Source organism: Geotrypetes seraphini, chromosome 12 (assembly GCF_902459505.1).
Source record: "Geotrypetes seraphini chromosome 12, aGeoSer1.1, whole genome shotgun sequence".
NCBI lineage: Eukaryota > Metazoa > Chordata > Amphibia > Gymnophiona > Dermophiidae > Geotrypetes > Geotrypetes seraphini.
The window spans coordinates 74,974,350-74,994,105 of NC_047095.1; the positions used below are offsets into that span (position 1 = coordinate 74,974,350).

General features: G+C 46.4%; 1 protein-coding gene across 1 annotated transcript in view; it reads right to left on the reverse strand.

The window, feature by feature from the left end:
* Window positions 1–335: 335 nt before the first annotated feature.
* The window catches only part of PTPRF (protein tyrosine phosphatase receptor type F), a 953,410-nt gene continuing 933,989 nt past the window's right edge, over window positions 336–19,756 (reverse strand). The window contains exons 32-33 of the mRNA XM_033915537.1: window positions 14,045–14,180; window positions 336–1,605 (exon numbers count right to left, since the gene is read on the reverse strand). Of these exons, the coding sequence (XP_033771428.1) occupies window positions 1,537–1,605; window positions 14,045–14,180 (205 nt within the window). The 3' untranslated portion in view covers window positions 336–1,536. The remainder of the gene's footprint in view (window positions 1,606–14,044; window positions 14,181–19,756) is intronic.

The following is a 19,756-nucleotide window of genomic DNA, read 5'->3' on the forward strand; positions in this document are numbered from 1 at the left end:
AGCAGACAGTTCTTGGGACTGCAGAGCCCACTTATACTACAAGTAAAAAGTTTGTGTCATGGTGAACTATAACCCATCAGTTTCTGTGCTGATCTGTTCCAGTATTGCCATTTGAAAGGATAAAGACAGGAAAGTTTTACAAGTATTAAAATCTCCAAAATGGACAGTAGTAATGCACAGGCACAAGAGAGTAGGAGAGAATGACAAGAGGGAGAAGCAGAGCCATAACTGGCCACTCTGAGGAATGACTAGAGATGTGAAGTGGCAGCATTAGGAGTGGTGTGCAAGCTGAAAATTTGCTTCTGTTCTTCATAAAAATGACACAGTCAGATCAGTTTTTATGAAATCCCCATTATTCAAATTTATTAACATCAAGAATTATGCAGTACTGCTGTAGTTATTTTAATTAACAATAGAAAACAGACCGTATACAACAGAGTGAGTGTTCCTACAGCACTAATGCATTCACAGGTCAAAATGAGTCTTATCCAGTGTTCCCAACCCTGCACTATGCATTCAAACATTTGGAATACATTTGATAATACAATTCGATAAGTCATCCACCACCTTTTATTTCTAAGTCTGCACCTGAAAAGACAGGGTTTTGTCACCTTTAATGCAAGCGTGATACAGGAAGTTGTCTTAATATATAGCTCTGTTAAATTAAGTTCAGTAGTCTTTGCCACACTGCTTCATTAGAAAGTCCTGAAGTGATTGGAATATTCAAATGAATTTTAAGGAAGTGCAGAAACAGTTCACCCTCCATGGGCTCTTCCTTTCCCAAATACTGTAGAACTGTTTAACATTGTACTCTATGCCTCTCTGCAGAACTGGGAGATCCAACTCCTTGTCCCAATCCCTTCACAGCGCTGGTATACAGAAAGAATGAAAAGGCTTTGAAAACTTTAATATATTTGCTCTGCCCTTTCTCTCAGAAAAAAAAAAAAAAAAAAGAGACAGACTTACAAATCTAGAAATGAAAAATTGCTGTTAATGATTCCCATTATTCTTTGCCTTTAAACATGGTTATAAACAAATTATTTTGAAATTCTAACAACAAATCCTATGATCATGATCTTCCTCTGAAAGCAGTCCCAGGGACATGAGCTCAGCATAATCCTCCCCTAGCTCCACAGAAAATTTGAGATCCAGGATTCAATGCATGTTTGGATCTGACCGAATGTTTGATTTGAGCAGGAGCATGGCACGAAGCGTGGACACCTCTGCCCCAATACAATAAATGAAACACAGAATAAAATCAAAGGAAAAAGACAAAACAAGAAAAGATTATAAAAGCATAATTAAAAACATATATTTATGTATCAAAAATTCCATCAAATGAACAGATCTCTGTAGAAAGACAGACCAGGGACAAGAGGAGGCGGCAGGAACATTTCCCCCTGGATTCTTCAGTGGCAATGTTCCTTGACACTGTGGTTGGCGGTGGGAGCCCTGCTGCCTGGCATCCGTTGGCTATGGCTGAGGAGGTGGTGCCGCAGCTACAGAGTCCCCATTCCTATATGCTCAGAGCAGGATTTATGTTGCATAGTGATCAAAACTGCCAAGGTACTCGAGTGCTGCTCGGTAGCACAGTTGATACTGGTCCTAAATATAACAAGAGAAAGACACAATATGGCCTTCTTAATGTTAAGAAACTGCATTTCGCACAAGTAAAATGTAGTTAAAGGAGATTTTATCACCAGCATCCATACCCTAATACACTAGTAGTATCCATTGAGGGATGCTCCCTACACACCCTTCCCTGAATGCTTGGGGGCTCATAATAAAAAAAATAAAAAAAGTGGTCTAAATCGGTACTTGGACGATCAAAAAGACAGGTCGTTCCAAGTACCGATAATCAAAGCTGGTTTTAGATGTATCTAAAACCATCTTAGGCCTTTACCCTTCCTCTGAACGCCTAGAGCGAAAAGAGGCATTTTGGGAGGCGGAGAAAGGGTGGGAGGTGGGCTGACCTAGACTTAGTCATACTGCAAGTATAACCAAAAGTTTAACGATATTGCCCAGTCGGAACTTATATGTTTTGACTAAGATCAAGTCAAAACAGGTATAAGTTCTGAATAGGGGCAGCTGCCGCGATCAATTCAGCAGCCCCGGCAACCTTGTCCCCCCCCTCCCGACAACGCCGCGATCGCCAGCAGGAGGTGCCAAGCACTCCTGCCGAAGACACACCCTGAACCCCCCACCCCTGCCACGAAGACCGGCAGGAGGGATCCCAACCCCTCCTGCCAAAGACGCATCCCCCACCCCCTGAATGTTAACCCCTGAAATGCACCCCCCCCCCAACCCCATGGACCCCCCTTCCCACTAACCTTAAAAGATGTCCGGCCGGACGGGTTCTCCGGTATGCCCGCTGTGCTCCAAATGGCGGGCCTGCCCCTTCCTGGTGCATTGTGAGATGCACCGGGAAGGGAACTAGGGTCATTTGGCCTTTATCTGCCATCATGTTTCTATTAGAGCATCCCTATTATATATGTTGCCCCAGGTACAAATTAAGTGCTTGTATATAATGTATGCATGTAAGTGTGCAATTTGTTTTCTAGTGATGTCTGTGTTGATGTGATTTGTATGTAAAATGTAACTCGCCCTGGATAAGGGCGGGGGATAAATAAACAAACAAAAACAAATACAATGAAACCTTCCACCCAATGCGTGGTGGCGGCAAAAAAGCAAACAGGATGCTAGGAATTATAAAAAAGGGATGGTTAACAAGACTAAGAATGTTATAATGCCCATCTATCACTCCATGGTGCGACCTCATCTGGAGTACTGGGCGCGATGGACCTCCGGTCTGACCCGGCAGAGGCAACTCTTATGTTCTTATTAAGCAAATCGACTGTGTACCGATTGGTTTGCGACCCCTTAACGAGCAAATTTCCCTTCAGCCTGATTCACTTACCTCTACTGCGATCCGCTTTGAATCCGTGCATGCAAATGAGGAGAAAGGCATGCAAATTGGACACGATTCACTATACAAAATTTCACATCCGACGGGGCTGGCCGATCAATGGAAGAAGCGACTTCTGGGGAAGCAGTCGGAAATGTCGTTCCGACTCTCCTGTTCTATTGAAGCCCCGCTCTCTGCCCTGTCAGCCCCGATTGCCTCCTGCAGCCCTGATCTGCCTGCCCTGGCTCTCGCGGTCCTGCACCCCTGGGCTTGCCTGCCCCGAATGCCTGCCTGACATGTCCTCGCTGCTCCCCCTGGCTCTGCTGACTTCCCTTCAGTGCAAGCCTGCGGGTTTAAAGCGGAGGCTGCCGCTGCTGCATAGAAGCAGGAGAGTCAGGCCACGAACATGCCTGCTTCGAACATATCTGCCCCCGACTGCTTGTGCAAACCCATGAGTTAAACCCACGGACTGCAAAAGTTTAAAGTTAAAAAAAAAAAAAAAAAGTTGAGGCTAGGACAGGTCTGCACAGTCTGCGCATGCACTAGCTGTGCAGGCAGATGGGGGCGTTCCTCCGATCACCCTCAACTGCATGTTTGTGTTTGCTGAATTCGCCGGACCTGCCCGGATCGGTTAGTGAATCCAGCCCATAGTGGCGCTAGAAAAGGTTCAAAGAAGAGCAACCAAAATGATAAAGGGGATGGAACTCCTCTTGTATGAGGAAAGACTAAAAAGGTTAGGGCTCTTCATCTTGGGGAGATAGGATTGAAGTCTATAAAATCCTTAGTGGAATAGAACGGGTACATGTGGATCGATTTTTCACTCCGTCAAAAATTACAAAGACTAGGGGACACTCGAAGTTACAGGGAAATACTTTTAAAACAAATAGGAGGAAATATTGTTTCACTCAGAGAATAGTTAAGCTCTGAAACATATTGCCAAAGGTTGTGGTAAGAGCGGATAGCGTAGCTGGTTTTAAGAAAGGTTTGGACAAGTTCCTGGAGGAAAAGTCCATAGTCTATTATTGAGAAAGACATGGAGGAAGCCACTCTTTGTCTTGCATCAGAAGCAAGAAATATTGCTACTCCTTAGGTTTTGGCCAGTAACATAGTAGATGACAGCAGATAAAGACCCGAATGGTCCATCCGTCTGCCCAACCTGATTCAATTTAAATTTTTTAAATTTTTTCTTCTCAGCTATTTCTGGGCAAGAATCCAAAGCTTTACCCGGTACTGTGCTTGGGTTCCAACTGCCGAAATCTCTGTTAAGACTTACTCCAGCCCATCTACACCCTCCCAGCCATTGAAGCCCTCCCCTGCCCACCCTCCACCAAACGACCATACACAGACACAGACCGTGCAAGTCTGCCCAGTACCAGCCTTAGTTCAATATTTAATATTATTTTCTGATTCTAGATCCTCTGTGTTCATCCCACGCTTCTTTGAACTCAGTCACTGTTTTCCTCTCTACCACCTCTCTCTGGAGCGCATTCCAGGCGCCCACCACCCTCTTCGTAAAGTAGAATTTCCTAACATTGCCCCTGAATCTACCACCCCTCAACCTCAAATTATGTCCTCTGGTTTTACCATTTTCCTTTCTCTGGAAAAGATTTTGTTCTACGTTAATACCCTTCAAGTATTTGAACATCTGAATCATATCTCCCCTGTCTCTCCTTTCCTCTAGGGTAGACATATTCAGGGCTTCCAGTCCCTCCTCATACGTCTTCTGGCGCAAGCCTCCTATCATTTTCGTCACCCTCCTCTGGACCGTTTCAAGTCTTCTTACGTCCTTCACCAGATATGGTCTCCAAAACTGAACATAATACTCCGAAGGGCTTTAAACTAGGTAAATTGGGGGAGGGTACCCACTCATGTACTAGCGCAGTAAGTAATTTTCCAGGAGAGGTGAATCGACACTCCATTTCTGAGACCGAGGTAAGTTCACACAGTAAAAACAATCATATAAAAGCCACTCAAACTCAGGCGGGAAATTCTACACAGGATCTTAGCAAACATAAAGTATGGAGGGCTATGTATGTTAATGCACACAGCTTAGGCAATAAAATTCTAGAATTAGAGACAGAGATAACGAACGCCGACCTCGATGTAATAGCGATATATGAGACTTGGTTCACAGACTCACATGGGTGGGACATGGCTATACCAGGATACAACTTACTTCGTCGGGACATAGAGGGAAGAATAGGGGGTGGGGTAGCACTATACACTAGAGATAACATCAAAGTCACAAGAATCACAGATGTCAACTACACCGGGGAATCACTCTGGGTGAACCTGGCCAGAGGAAACGAAAAATGCTTGTATCTGGGTGTAGTATACAGGCCCCCAAAACAACAGGAAGACAGGGATATGGAACTAATCAAAGACATTGAGAACATCACTTTACGCGGGGACACGGTTCTGCTAGGGGACTTCAATATGCCCGATGCTGATTGGAAGACACTTTCCGCTACTACCAACGGCAGCAGAAGGCTTTTAACCTCCATAAAAGTGGCGCGACTCAAACAAATGGTGCTGGAGCCCACCAGAGATCAGGCGACACTGGACCTGATACTCACCAATGGAGAAAGAGTTTCAGAAGTTTCGGTAGGCGATACACTAGCCTCCAGCGACCACAACATGGTATGGTTCAACATCAAGATAGGCTTCACTAGATCAAACACAGCAACAAAGGTCCTCGACTTTCGGGGCACTGACTTTAAACGCATGGGAGACTTCGTACATCAGGCGCTACAAAACCAAGCTGAAACCAATAATGTAGAGGCTATGTGGTCAATCCTGAAATGCACCTTGCATGAGGCAACAAACCGCTATACAAAAACAGTAAGTAAACGACGGAGGAAGAACAAGCCCCAGTGGTTCTCTGCAGAGATCTCGGATCTTGTCAAGGAAAAGAAAAAAGCTTTTATTTCCTACAAGCATACAGGAAACAGGGTGGCAAAAGAAGACTATCTGACCAGGTCTAAAGCAGTCAAAGCGGCAGTCAGAGAGGCCAAGATTCAAAGAGAAGAACAACTAGTGAAAAACATTAAAAAAGGGGATAAATCCTTCTTCAGATACATTAGCGACAGGAAACGAAACACAGATGGGATAGTACGTCTCAGGAAAACAGACGGGACCTATGCAGAAACGGATTCTGATAAAGCCAAGCTACTAAATGAATACTTTTGCTCAGTCTTTACTTGTGAGGCGCCGGGGACCGGTCCACAACTGCAGGCAAGGCAAACCTCGGAAGACCCGTTTCAAAATTTCAAGTTTACACTCAGCAGCGTCCATGCCGAACTATCAAAACTCAAGGTGAACAAAGCCATGGGACCGGACAATCTACACCCCAGGATTCTTAGGGAGTTGTGTGATGTCCTAGCGGAACCGCTGTCCGTGCTGTTCAATCTTTCCCTAAGTACCGGAAAAGTCCCCATGGACTGGAAAACAGCTAACGTCATTCTATTGCACAAAAAAGGTTGCAGAACGGAGGCTGCGAATTACAGACCGGTCAGTCTCACCTCAATAGTGAGCAAACTCATGGAAAGACTTATTAAACACGAATAAGATACGATCCTGACCGAGGAGAATCTACAGGATCCCCAGCAGCATGGATTCACAAAGGGAAGGTCCTGTCAATTCAATCTGATCAGCTTCTTTGACTGGGTTACAAGGAAACTGGATATGGGGAAATCTCTAGACGTCGTGTACTTGGACTTCAGCAAAGCTTTTGATAGCGTCCCGCACCACAGATTGTTGAGCAAGATGACTTTGATGGGATTGGGAGTGATATTGATGACATGGGTCAATGACTGGTTAAGCGGTAAAATCCAGAGGGTAGTGGTTAACGGTACCCCCTCCAATACATCGGAGGTGACCAGTGGAGTGCCGCAGGGATCGGTCTTGGGACCGATCCTTTTCAACATAAACATAAGAGACCTGACTCAAGGGCTTCAAGGTAAAATAACACTATTCGCCGACGACGCCAAACTATGCAACATAGTAGATAACAGCACCTTACCCGACAATATGGAACAGGACCTGCTCTTATTGGAACATTGGTCCTCGACTTGGCAGCTAGGCTTTAATGCCAAAAAATGTAAGGTCATGCACCTTGGCAGCAAAAACCCATGCAGAACTTACACTCTGAATGATGAGACCTTAGCTAGGACTAGGGCAGAACGTGATTTGGGAGTAATCATTAGTGAAGACATGAAAACTGCCAAGCAGGTGGAGAAAGCTGCATCCAAGGCTAGACAAATGGTGGGATGCATTCGTAGAGGTTTCTTCAGCCGGAGGCCCGAAGTCATAATGCCCCTGTACAGATCAATGGTGAGACCCCATCTTGAATATTGTGTTCAATTCTGGAGACCACATTATCAAAAAGATGTGCGGAGAATCGAGTCGGTTCAGCGAATGACCACCAGGATGATCTCGGGACTCAAGAACCTCCCATATGAGGAAAGACTGAATAAACTGCAGCTGTACTTGCTCGAGGAACGTAGAGAGAGGGGGGACATGATTGAGACTTTTAAGTATATCACGGGCCGCATCGAGGTGGAAGACGATATCTTCTTTCTTAAGGGACCTTCAACCACAAGAGGTCATCTGCTGAAAATCAAAGGTGGGCAATTTCATGGCGACGCCAGGAAGTATTTCTTCACCGAAAGGGTAGTCGATCATTGGAATGAACTTCCATTGCAGGTGATTAACGCCAGCAGCGTGCTCGATTTCAAAAAGAAATGGGATATGTATGTGGGATCTCTAGCCGGGTGAAGTCTGGGGGTGGGTCATTGGCGTGGGCAGACTTGATGGGCTACAGCCCTTTTCTGCCGTCATATTCTATGTTAAGTGGGGCCTTACCAATGACCTGTACAGGGGCATCAACACCTTCTTCCTTCTACTGGCTACGCCTCTCTTTATACAGCCCAGCATCCTTCTGGCAGCAGCCACTGCCTTGTCACACTGTTTTTTCGCCTTTAGATCTTCGGACACTATCACTCCAAGGTCCCTCTCCCCGTCCGTGCATATCAGCTTTTCTCCTCCCAGCATATACGGTTCCTTCCGATTATTAATCCCCAAATGCATTACTCTGCATTTCTTTGCATTGAATTTTAGTTACCAGGCATTAGACCATTCCTCTAACTTTTGCAGATCCCTTTTCATATTTTCCATTCCCTCTTCGGCGTCTACTCTGTTACAAATCTTGGTATCATCTGCAAAAAGGCACACTTTTCCTTCTAACCCTTCAGCAATGTCACTCACAAACATATTGAACAGGATTGGTCCCAGCACCGAACCCTGAGGGACTCCACTAGTCACCTTTCCTTTCTTCGAACGACTTCCATTAACCACCACCCTCTGGCGTCTGTCTGACAGCCAGTTTCTGACCCAGTTCACCACTTTGGGTCCTAACTTCAGCCCTTCAAGTTTGTTCAACAGCCTCCTATGAGGAACTGTATCAAAGGCTTTACTGAAATCTAAGTAAATTACATCTAGCATATGTCCTCGATCCAGCTCTCTGGTTATCCAATCAAAAAATTCAATCAGGTTCGTTTGGCACGATTTACCTTTTGTAAAGCCATGTTGCCTTGGATCTTGTAACCCATTAGATTCAAAGAAGTACACTATCCTTTCTTTCAGCTTTAAACTGAGAAGAAGGGGAAAGCCGACAAACGACCTGATGTCAACGCTTCGGACAAGAGTATCAAGTGAAGATACTGAGCAGGAAAATTGCTGGGAAGAAACAAAGGACGAACTACAGGGGTCCAAGGACCAAGTGAAACTAGAGAACAAAAAGAAGAGAAAACAGCAGGAGCTAGAGGAACAGGTGGAAATGAGGGAACAGGCTGAGGACGAGGAAGACGCAACACAGGAAGGGGAAGAACAAAACGGAATTCAGGGGCTGGCAGCCCGTGAGGGGGACCACAAGAGAAACAAACCACGAGGAAAAACAGCAGGGAAAGAAATAAACCGGGACTTAAATTGCTTATACGCAAAAGCTAGGAGTCTAAGGACCAAAATGGGAGAACTGGAAGTCTTGGCCAAAGAAGTGGACCTAGACATAATTGGAATCACAGAAACATGGTGGACTGAGGACAACAAATGGGACTTAGTACTGCCAGGGTACAAACTCTATAGGAGAGACAGGATTTACAAGAAGGGTGGAGGAATAGCACTATATATAAAGGACTCCATTCACTCGGCCTGGATGGATACAGCAGCAAGGGCGGAAGGATTGGAATCACTATGGGTTAAATTACCAGGAAGAAATGGAGCTGACATGAAACTGGGACTGTACTATCGCCCCCATCTGGACAGCCAGAAGCAAACGACCATGACCTGGAGGCAGAACTGAAGCAGGAATGCAAAAGCGGAAGAGTGATAGTGATGGAGGATTTCAACTATCCTGGGATAGACTGGAGTATTGGAAACTCCAACTGCGCGAGGGAAACAGAATTCCTAGAGGCTGTGAGGGACTGCTTCATGGAACAGCTAGTCAAGGAACCAACACGAAGAGAAGCCACTCTCGACCTAATCCTCAATGGGCTAGGGGGACCTGTAAAGGAAGTGAAAGTAGTAGGGCAACTAGGAAACAGTAATCACAACATGATCCAGTACAAATTAGAAGTAGGAACATCAAAAGTGAAGAGAACTACAGCGACAACGCTCAACTTCAAGAAAGGGAACTACAATGCTATGAGAAAAATGGTGAGAAAGAAACTCAGAAACAGCTCAAGAAGGATGGAGACCGTGGAGAAAGCCTGGTCCCTATTCAAGGACACGGTGCAAGAAGCACAAAACCTGTACATCCCCAGGTTTAGGAAACGGTGCAAAAAAAAAATTTGAAAAAAGACCCGGTTTGGATAATAAATGAAGTGAAGAAGGCGATAAGTGACAAAAAATTTTAGTTCCGAAAATGGAAAAAGGACCAAACTGAAGAAAACCGAAAGGAGCACAAAAAACACTAAAAAGAATGTCACCGAGTGGTTAGGAAAGCTGACTGGGGAAGCAAGAAACTTCAAATCGTTCTTCAGATATGTGAAGGGGAAGCAACCGGCAAGGGAGGAAGTGAGACCGCTGGATGATGGAGACAGAAAGGGAGTGGTAAAGGAGGAAAAAGAGGTAGCTGATAGGTTAAATAAGTTCTTCTCGTCGGTCTTCACAAGAGAGGACACATCAAATGTACCAGAACCCGAGGAGATCAAAAGTGGGGATCAAGATGAAAAACTGGAGCAAATAGAGGTAAGCCATGAGGATGTCCTCCAACAGATAGATAGATTGAAAAGCGACAAATCACCGGGCCCGGACGGAATCCACCCAAGGGTACTAAAAGAACTAAGAAACGAAATAGCGGAAACACTCCGACAAATTTGTAACCTATCCTTGAAAACTGGGGAGATCCCGGAGGACTGGAAAATAGCAAATGTCACACCTATCTTTAAAAAGGGATCTAGAGGCGACCTGGGGAACTACAGGCCGGTAAGCTTGACTTCGGTTCTGGGTAAGATGATGGAAGCACTGATAAAAGACAGCATCAGTGAGCACATAGAAAGAAATGGACAACTGAAAGCGAGCCAGCATGGCTTCTGTAAGGGAAGATCATGCCAAACAAACTTACTGCACTTTTTTGAAGGGATAAGCAGCCAGATGGACAAAGAGGAATCCATAGACATCATTTACCTCGACTTCCAGAAAGCCTTTGACAAGGTACCCCATGAGCGGCTACTTAGGAAGCTGTGGAACCACGGGGTGGAAGGGGATGTATACAGATGGATAAAACACTGTTTGGCAGGCAAAAAGCAAAGGGTTGGAGTGTAGGGCCAATACTCGGACTGGCAGAGGGTCACGAGCAGTGTTCCGCAGGGGTTGGTGCTGGGACTGCTGCTGTTCAATATATTCATAAACGACCTAGAAATGGGGACGAAGTGTGAAGTCATAAAATTTGCGGATGACACCAAACTCTGCAGCAGGGTTAGAACAGAGGAAGAATGTGAAGACCTGCAAAGGGACCTAAGCAAACTGAAGGAGTGAGCAAATAAATGGCAACTGCGCTTTAATATAGAGAAATGCAAGGTCATGCATATAGGGAAAAAGAACCCAATGCACAGCTACACAATGGGGGGATCATTGCTGGGGGTAACCGTGAAAAAGACTTGGGTGTGCTGGTGGATACAACAATGAAATCATCGGCGCAATGTGCAGCAGCCTCAAAGAAAGCAAACAGAATGTTGGGTATCACTAAGAAGGGTATCACAACCAGGACGAAGGATGTCATCATGCCGTTGTATTGTGCGATGGTGCGCCCGCATCTGGAGTACTGTGTCCAGTATTGGTCGCCGTACCTCAAAAAGGACATGGCGATACTTGAAAGGGTCCAGAGAAGAGCGACGAAAATGATAAAAGGTATGGAAAACTTTTCAGGCTAGAAAAGCTGGGGCTCTTCTCCCTGGAAAAGCGGAGACTTAGAGGAGACATGATAGAAACTTTCAAGATCATAAAAGGCATAGAGAAGGTAGACAGGGACAGATTCTTCAGACTACAGGGAACCACAAGTACAAGGGGGCACTCGGGAAAGCTGAAAGGGGACAGGTTTAGAACCAATGCTAGGAAGTTCTTCTTCACTCAGAGGGTGGTGGACACATGGAACGTGCTCCCGGAGGCTGTGATAGGGGATTCAAAGACGGATTGGATAAATTCCTGAAGGATAGGGGGATTGAGGGGTACAGATAGAGGTAGAGATAGGGTATAGAAAGAGTGGTTCACGGAAGTTTCGCCCCCCACATTTCGCCCCCAGCAATTCGCCCCTCACATTTCGCCCCCCACATTTCGCCCCCAGGTATGTTTCGCCCCCGGAAGTTTCGCCCCCACACATTTCGCCCCCCGGATGTTTTGCCCCCACACATTTCGCCCCCGCACATTTCGCCCCCGCACATTTCGCCCCTGCCTTTGAGGGGAAAAAGAAATCCGTCTCGGAGCGCGCCTGACTCGGAGCGCGCCTGACTTTTCTTTTTCAGGCGCTGCTGATGTGGAGTTTCCGCAATGAAAGTGAAATGCTCATCACCCCCCCCCTCCCGCGCAAATCCTTACCTCACGGGCCCTCAGTCCAGCTGCTGGTGTGCGCGAGCGAAGCCAAGGGGGGGAGGGAGTCGAAGTCTGGCCCCGCCCCCGGGCTTTCCCCTTTTTCGTCCGCGATCCGCTAGGACATGAAGGGGGATCGGGGCTTGGGCCAGAGCGAGACAGCGTCCCGCGAGCGTACGCCGCGCGCCTCCGACGAGCCGCAGGTCCGCCGAAAGGGAACATGAGCTTAGTTGCTGCCGTCTCACCTGTTTCACTGCCTGGGCCCCTCCGCGATCCCCGGTGGGGTGGGGGCTTTCTTGTGTGCTTTGCCGGGGCTGAGGGGGGGAGGGAAATGGTGATCGTGTGCTCCCTGTCCTGAAGGCGGCGGCGGCGGCTGCTGCTCCGCCTGCGAGTGCCCGCTTGGCAGCCTGCCATGGACGGCGGTGCTGCCGCCGGGGCGGGCTCCAGAGGGAATCGGTGCCTATGCTGGAGCAGGAAGAGGGGTCTCCGTCCCCAGCCCCGTCTCCCCCGACCCCGCCGCTGTCCCCCTCTCCTGGGTCGAGGAAGCAGCATGGGGTGAAGAGGCATCACCACAAGCACAACCTAGTTTCGGGGGCCAGAGGGAGGGAGTGGGTGTTGTCAGGACTAACATGGCAGAGGAAAGGCCCTGCCAGGGCTGGCCGAAAGCAGCCTGTTTACGGCACTGCCTCTGCTCACAGGCTGCCACTACTGCTTCGGGTAAGTGAGGGTAAGAGGCAGTGGGATTGTCAGGATCGGCGGCCGCTGCTGCTTCAGAGTGCTGGAACCATAAGTGGGGAGGGGAGGAGAGAAAGTGACCCATACCAGAAAAGAGGGTGGGAAGGAACAGATGCTGGACCTACAATTGGGGGTGGGGTAGGGGAAAGATAAAGAGAGGAAAAGAATGACTCAGACCAGAAAGGGGAGGTGGGAAGGGAGACAAAGTTAGAGTGAGAGAGAGAGAACGGAGGAACGCTCAGGGGCGAAATGTGCAGTACACATAATCCAACGCTCAGGGGCGAAATGTGCGGGGGCGAAATGTGTGGGGGCAAAACATCCGGGGGGCGAAATGTGTGGGGGCGAAATGTGTGGGGGCGAAACATACCTGGGGGCGAAATGTGGGGGGCGAAATGTGAGGGGCGAATTGCTGGGGGCGAACCTTCCGGATCCCAGAAAGAGTATAGATAGAAACAAGGGGATTATAGGGCCAAGTCAAGAAAACACCTGACAGATCATGGACCTGCTGGGCAGGATGGACCTCTGGTCTGACCCAGTGGAAGCAACTTCTTATGTTCTTAACACTTCCATTATTTTTCCAACAACTGAAGTGAGGCTCACTGGCCTATAGTTTCCTGCTTCATCCCTGGTACTAGTGACCTGGATTGGTCACCATGAGAATGGGCTACTGGGCTTGATGGACCATTTGTCTGACCCAGTAAGGCTATTCTTATATTTTTTATTATAATCACAGAAAGGCGGTATTGTTTTAAATTATGTATGTTGAGCTGGAATCTACCTAGAAATGTTTTGATAGAGTGGAATACAAACAAGCAAACAATCATGTACTATCCTCCAGTCCCAATCACAGAATATAAAAATAAGAACATTAAAATTGCTTCCTGGGTCTGACCAAAGTTCTATCTGGCCCATAATCCTGTTTCTACAGAGGCCAATCCAGGCAAGATTCTATAAGAACAGGCATACTGGTTCAGACCAATGGTCCATTTAGCCCACTATCCTGTTTCCAGAAGTGGCCAATCCAGATCACAAGTACCTGGCAGAAACCCAAATAGTAGCAACATTCCATGCTACCAATCCCAGGGCAAGCAGTGGCTTTTGTTGGGTATACATGGATTTTCTCCATCTACTTTAAGGACTGTTTATTATTGTTTCAGAGTTTGTGTTAGGTTACTAATGTGCATTATTCTGAAACAAGACAAATGAAAACCAGAACAGAAAACAAATATTTCAAAAGAAAATAAAAATCTTAATGTAGCAGTGTGAAACATAAAATGTTGTAGTTCTCAGAGCATAAAACCAAATAAAATAGCAGAAATGTACCTCTGTTTGCACCATGGCTGGTCGCTGTGTTCGCAAAGTCTTCACGGTCTGGAACATATCGACAACCCCCTCGTACCTCATCCGCTCCAGAACAATACTAAGAGTGATAAACACTCCTGAGCGACCAACACCAGCACTGCAAGAAGAGAAAATCATCACTGCCAAGGTTCCAAATGCAGATACTTTTCTTATAGCTTAAGCTAGCTGTACTACTTTGCCAAAGCTATTTCCACAAATTCACATTAATGGGTCCCAATCTGTTATATACTGCTGTAGAGCTTGCAATGCTGTTCTTAAGTTTTGAAGTTGAGAGGGATTTTTTTCTCCAAACTCATGGGGTGGCCATGGGCACTGCCATGGCCCTGAGTGTAGCGAACCTCTATGTAACTGCCTTTGAGGAAAAACATCTGTATTTGTCAACTTGGATTTCTTCTATCACCTTATGGTTGCGCTACATTGACAATGTCTTTGTGATTTGGTCTGATACTGTAGAAAAATTCCAACAATTTCTAACTTGGCTCAATTCTCTGGATGTGGATTTGAAATTTTCAGCTGTCATTGATAGGCAAACTGTCACCTATTTGGATACTGTGGTCAGCAAGACAGCTCATAAACTTACCACCTCTGTTTACAGAAAACCAACTGACCGCAATACCTATCTTCATTATTCCAGCTGCCATCCCACCAGACTAAAGCAGTCTCTCCCTATCAGCCAATTTTTAAGAGTCCGGCAAATTTGCTTCATCACCACCAAATTCAAAATTCAGGCCAAACTGCTCACTCAGCGTTTTAGGGATAGGGGCTACCCTGACTGGGTCATCAAACGAGCTTATCATAGAGCCCGATTTGACAACCCTAAGCTATTGTTGAATCTGCAGAATGCTGTTATGCCTGATCGCCAAGTGTGTGTCATCTCCTACTCGGACCAAGCTCAAACTGTGGCCAGTATTATTAGAAAACACTGGTATATTCTAACCATTCATGACCGTTTTAAAGAACTACCTAGAATTGCCTTTTCTCGTACGGCAATAACTCTCAGGTTCAAGGCAGCCATAAACCTTGTGGTCACTGTAATGTTTGCTTGAATTCTCTTTCTATCACAACTTGGCGCCATCCTACCACTCAACGCGAGTACAAGTTAAGACAACACACCACCTGCCTATCTCAATGGGTTGTCATGTCATTACTTGCCCATGCAATTTGTTATATGTGGGACAGACCAGCCGTAAAATAAAAACTAGACTTGCAGAACATGTCCACTATTTCTTCCCCCATGGTCCCTCATTGTTTGGATAAAAGCCACACGTTTTTTTATCTTACCTGGTTTATTATTGAACAACTGCCTGTGGATTTTAAAGGCACTGCGGAGGATCGCCGGTGTTGTATCAATCCTTGCAGGCTGCCTTTGGCCTCCACAGCACGTTCCCTATGACATGGTCCCATCCCCGATGTCAGAAGAGGGGCGGGACCGCGCTGCAGAGGCCGACAGCAGTCTTCAGAGGATCGCTACAGCACCAGTGATCCTCGGCAGGCTGCCATAATTAGCTTTGAAGGTGAGACCGGGAGGCCAAGGGAGGGGAGAAGCTGGAGAATGCTAGAGATAAGGGGGAAACTTGCTGGCCTTCTGGGGAGGAGCCCTAAATCAGTGGAGCTGAGGGTACCCAGTACTGGCGCCTATGCAGCACTTCTCGACTGGCCCTCCCCCTCAAGCAGGAGCAGCAGCGGATGGCCAGCAAGAGGCAGCGCTTAGGACAGGCTGGTTGCTGCCAGAGTGCTGCCGCTCCTGCTTTAGAGGCCCGAAGGTATGGGGAGGAGGGTTGGTAACTGAATTAGCGAGCCCAATTTTTTAAATAAAACAAATCTGTTCGAATGGATTCACCAAAGTGAATCTATTTGAATCGGCAAATTGGGCAGCACTAATAGAGAATAGCTTCCTTTTCAGTTAGTACCAAAGCAATCAAACTCCACTGAAAAAGAAAAAAAAAAAGAGAGAAGGAGGGGCACAGAGACAGCATACATTTCTGTTCTGCTCTGTAACTCATGAAAAAAGAACAATCAATATGAGCTCGCAGCTTAGGAGTAGCCAGGAACCAACCTGCTGAGTGCAGCTAGCACGGGGGTCGGCAACCTGCGGCTCCAGAGCCGCATGCGGCTCTTTTCCACCTTTGCTGCGGCTCCGGTAGTGTGTCACGCAGGCATGCAGTTACAAGTCCGGCGTCGCGGCGGGAAATAGCCATGCTGAGCAGTGAGCTCAGCACTACACAGATGAAAGCCTTGCTTGCTGATTGGTCCGGCGGCCCCGCCCCGCGGTGCCGCCGGACCAATCAGCAAGCAAGGCTTTCATCTGTGTAGTGCTGAGCTCACTGCTCAGCATGGCTATTTCCCGCCGCGACGCCTGAAAAAGAAATCATCCTGGCCGGGGTCGGTGTCATGCTCCGGAGATCTACAGCCTTCCTATCTCCCTCTCCCTTCTACCTGCTTCCGGCCACATCCCCTGCTCCGCGGCTCTCTTCGGCAACTCAGCAGCAGCTTCTGACGTCGGGGCCTACCCTCTGCGAGTCCCGCTTGTTTCAACTTCCTTTTTCCACAAAGGCGGGACTCGTAGAGGGAAGGCCTCGATGTCGGCAGCTTGTCTTGATCACTGCTGCTGACGAGTTGCTGAAGAGAGCCGCGGAGCAGGGGGGTGTTGCCAGGTGCAGGTAGAAGGGAGAGGGCCAGATGCAGGACTCGTGGGTGAGGGAGGAGAAGAGAGAGGGGAGGAAACAAAATGAAATATTTCATACTGGGCTGGGCCGGAGTGGAGGGAGGGTGGAAAGATTCTGGCTACAGGGTGCAGTAACAAAGGAAAAGGGGGGAAAGCTGAAAATGGAGATAGTGACACAAAGAAGAGAAAGAGTAAGCAGGACCTACTGAATAAGGATAGAGATACAGAGGGGACATGAAGAGGAGGTGAAATAGAGACATAGAAGTAATGCTGAAAAAGTGGGGGGGGGGGAGATAAAGACATTGAAAGGGCAAATGGTGAACATGGGGTAAAGACAAGGACAGAGACAAATGAAGATTCTGAAAAAATGATGAGATAGGGATATAGGTGAGATGGACACAAAGAAGGGTGATGCTGGAAAATAGGTGGAATGGTAATTCTGACAGACACAGAAGGGAAATGCTGGATCAAGGAGAGATGGGGCTCAGGCTGGATGGAATGAGGAGAAATGCCTTGTTGGCCCGGAACTTCCTCTCCTACGTCAGAATTGACGTCAGGGAGCGGAATGCTGGTCAGCGCAACACTTCTGCAGGGAAAGCTTGGGACGGTGGTGGCTTGGGGGCTGTTCCCCGATTGCGGTGGCAGCAAACCGAGTGGCTTGGGGGACGGCACGGAGACAGAAAGAAGGGGGAACAGGGAGACAAAGAAAAAGTTGGGGGAGAGAATGAGGTCTGGAGGAGAGGAAACATACAGGAGGCTGGAAGAAAGGAAGAAAGATTGGATGCACAGTCAGAAGAAGAAAGTGCAACCAGAGACTCATGAAATCACCAAATAGCAAAGGTAGGAAAAATGATTTTATTTTCAATTTAGTGATCCTGTATATAGCATTAAGATAAGAAACAATATATGCAGTGTTAGATTTGTTTTATAATGGTTTTGCGGCTCCAAGTTTTTTTTTTTCTTTTCGAAAACGGGTCCAAGTGGCTCTTTATGTCTTAAAGGTTGCAGACCCCTGAGCTAGCACTATCATAAAAGAGACATGATGGCAGATAAAGGCCAAATGACCCATCTAGTCTACCCATCCAAAGTAACCATAATATCTTTCTCTCTCTGAGAGATCCCACATGCCTATCCCAGGCCCTCTTGAATTCAGATACAGTCTTTGTTTCCACCACCTCTTCCAGAGACTATTCCATTAATCTACCACCCTTTCTGTAGAAAAGTATTTCCTTAGATTACTCCAGAGCCTATCACCTCTTAACTTCATCCTATGCCCTCTCATTGCAGAGTTTCCTTTCATATGAAAGAGACTCAACTCATGCGCCTTTACATTACGTAGGTATTTAAACGTCTCTATCAAATCTCCCCACTCCCACATTTCCTCCAAAGTATACAAATTGAGATCTTTAAGTCTGTCATCATACGCCTTATCACGAAGACCACACACAATTTTAGTAGCCTTCCTCTGGACCGACTCCATCCTTTTTATATCTTTTTGAAGCTGCGGCCTCCAGAATTGTACACAATATTCTAAATGAGGATTCACCAAAGTCTTATACAAGGGCATCAATACCTCATTTTTCCTACTGGCCATACCTCTCCTTACCTGACAACCCTTCAGCAATATCATTTATAAAAATGTTAAAAAGAACAGGTCCAAGAACAGAACCTTGAGGCGCACCACTGGTAACATTCCTTTCCTCAGAGTGATCTCCATTGATCACTACCCTCTTTTGCTTTCCACTCAACCAGTTCTTGACCCAGCTTGTCACTTTGGGACCTATTCCAAGGGTACTTAGTTTATTTATTAGACATCTGTTTGGAATACTGTCAAAGGCTTTGCTAAAATCTAAATACGCCACATCTAGCACACATCCTCTATCCAATTCTCTGGTCACCCAAAGAAATTGATCAGATTTGTCCGACAAGACCTACCTCTACTGAATCCATGTTGCCTCCGGTCCTGAAATCCACTGGATTCCAGAAACTTGACCATTCTGTTTTAAAAGCATTTCCATTATCAGATAATGCCATATTACTTGGTGATTTTAATATGCACTTAGACGATATATGTAATCCTTTTACAGTAGACCTAGAACGATTGCTTTCGCCCACTACTTATGAGGAATTTAGGAAATGTCTGAAAACACACCTGTTCCTAAAGTATCTAGACAACTGATCCTCTCTTCTCTCTCCCCTCTATAGCGATTAACTTGTTCTATTGATCACTCTCTCCTCAAAAATGGATTTCCTGTCCTATTAACCCTCTTTCTTCTTCCCCTCTTAAAGTCAATCAATTTGTACCTTTGCTTAATCTTTGTAAACCGCATAGAACTTCACGGTATTGCGGTATATAAGCTGTTATTATTATTATTATTATTACTATCCCCTTTGCTGTTTAATCTCTATATTACGCTTGTCCTGGATAAAGCCCACAAACACCAAATCAAAATTCACTCCTTTGCCAATGACATCCAACTGTACTTACCACTAGGGGACAACCGTGATTCCCAGATTACAAAACTGTCTCAGAAATCAAAATCTGGATGTCCACAAACAAGCTCTAATTAAACGCCACAAAAACTGAACTCCTTTGGATCCGTAAAGAACATTGCGTCTATAACCGCCGCTCTCTCTTCTGGGAATCATCTACCATAACTGCCAAAGACCAAGTTTGCAGCCTAGGGGTACTTCTCGACTCTAATTTATCACTTACCGATCATATCTTGCAAATGGTCTTGTCTTCGTTCTACTATCTATGACAACTATGAAAAATAAGAAACTTTCTCTGATTCGGACTCTTCATAACTTCTCTATACCTTCGTCCTCTCCCGTATTATTCAACGGACTGACTGCAAAAAATATTAAGACAGTTCCTCCCAAACCACAGTATTCTCTCTTCTTGTGCATGCTTCAGGCTCCAAGTGTCTGCTAATCCAGAACAACTGAACTAGACTCACGTCACTGTACCATATCACCTTAGTCTTCGGTTCCTTCTTGTTAACTGT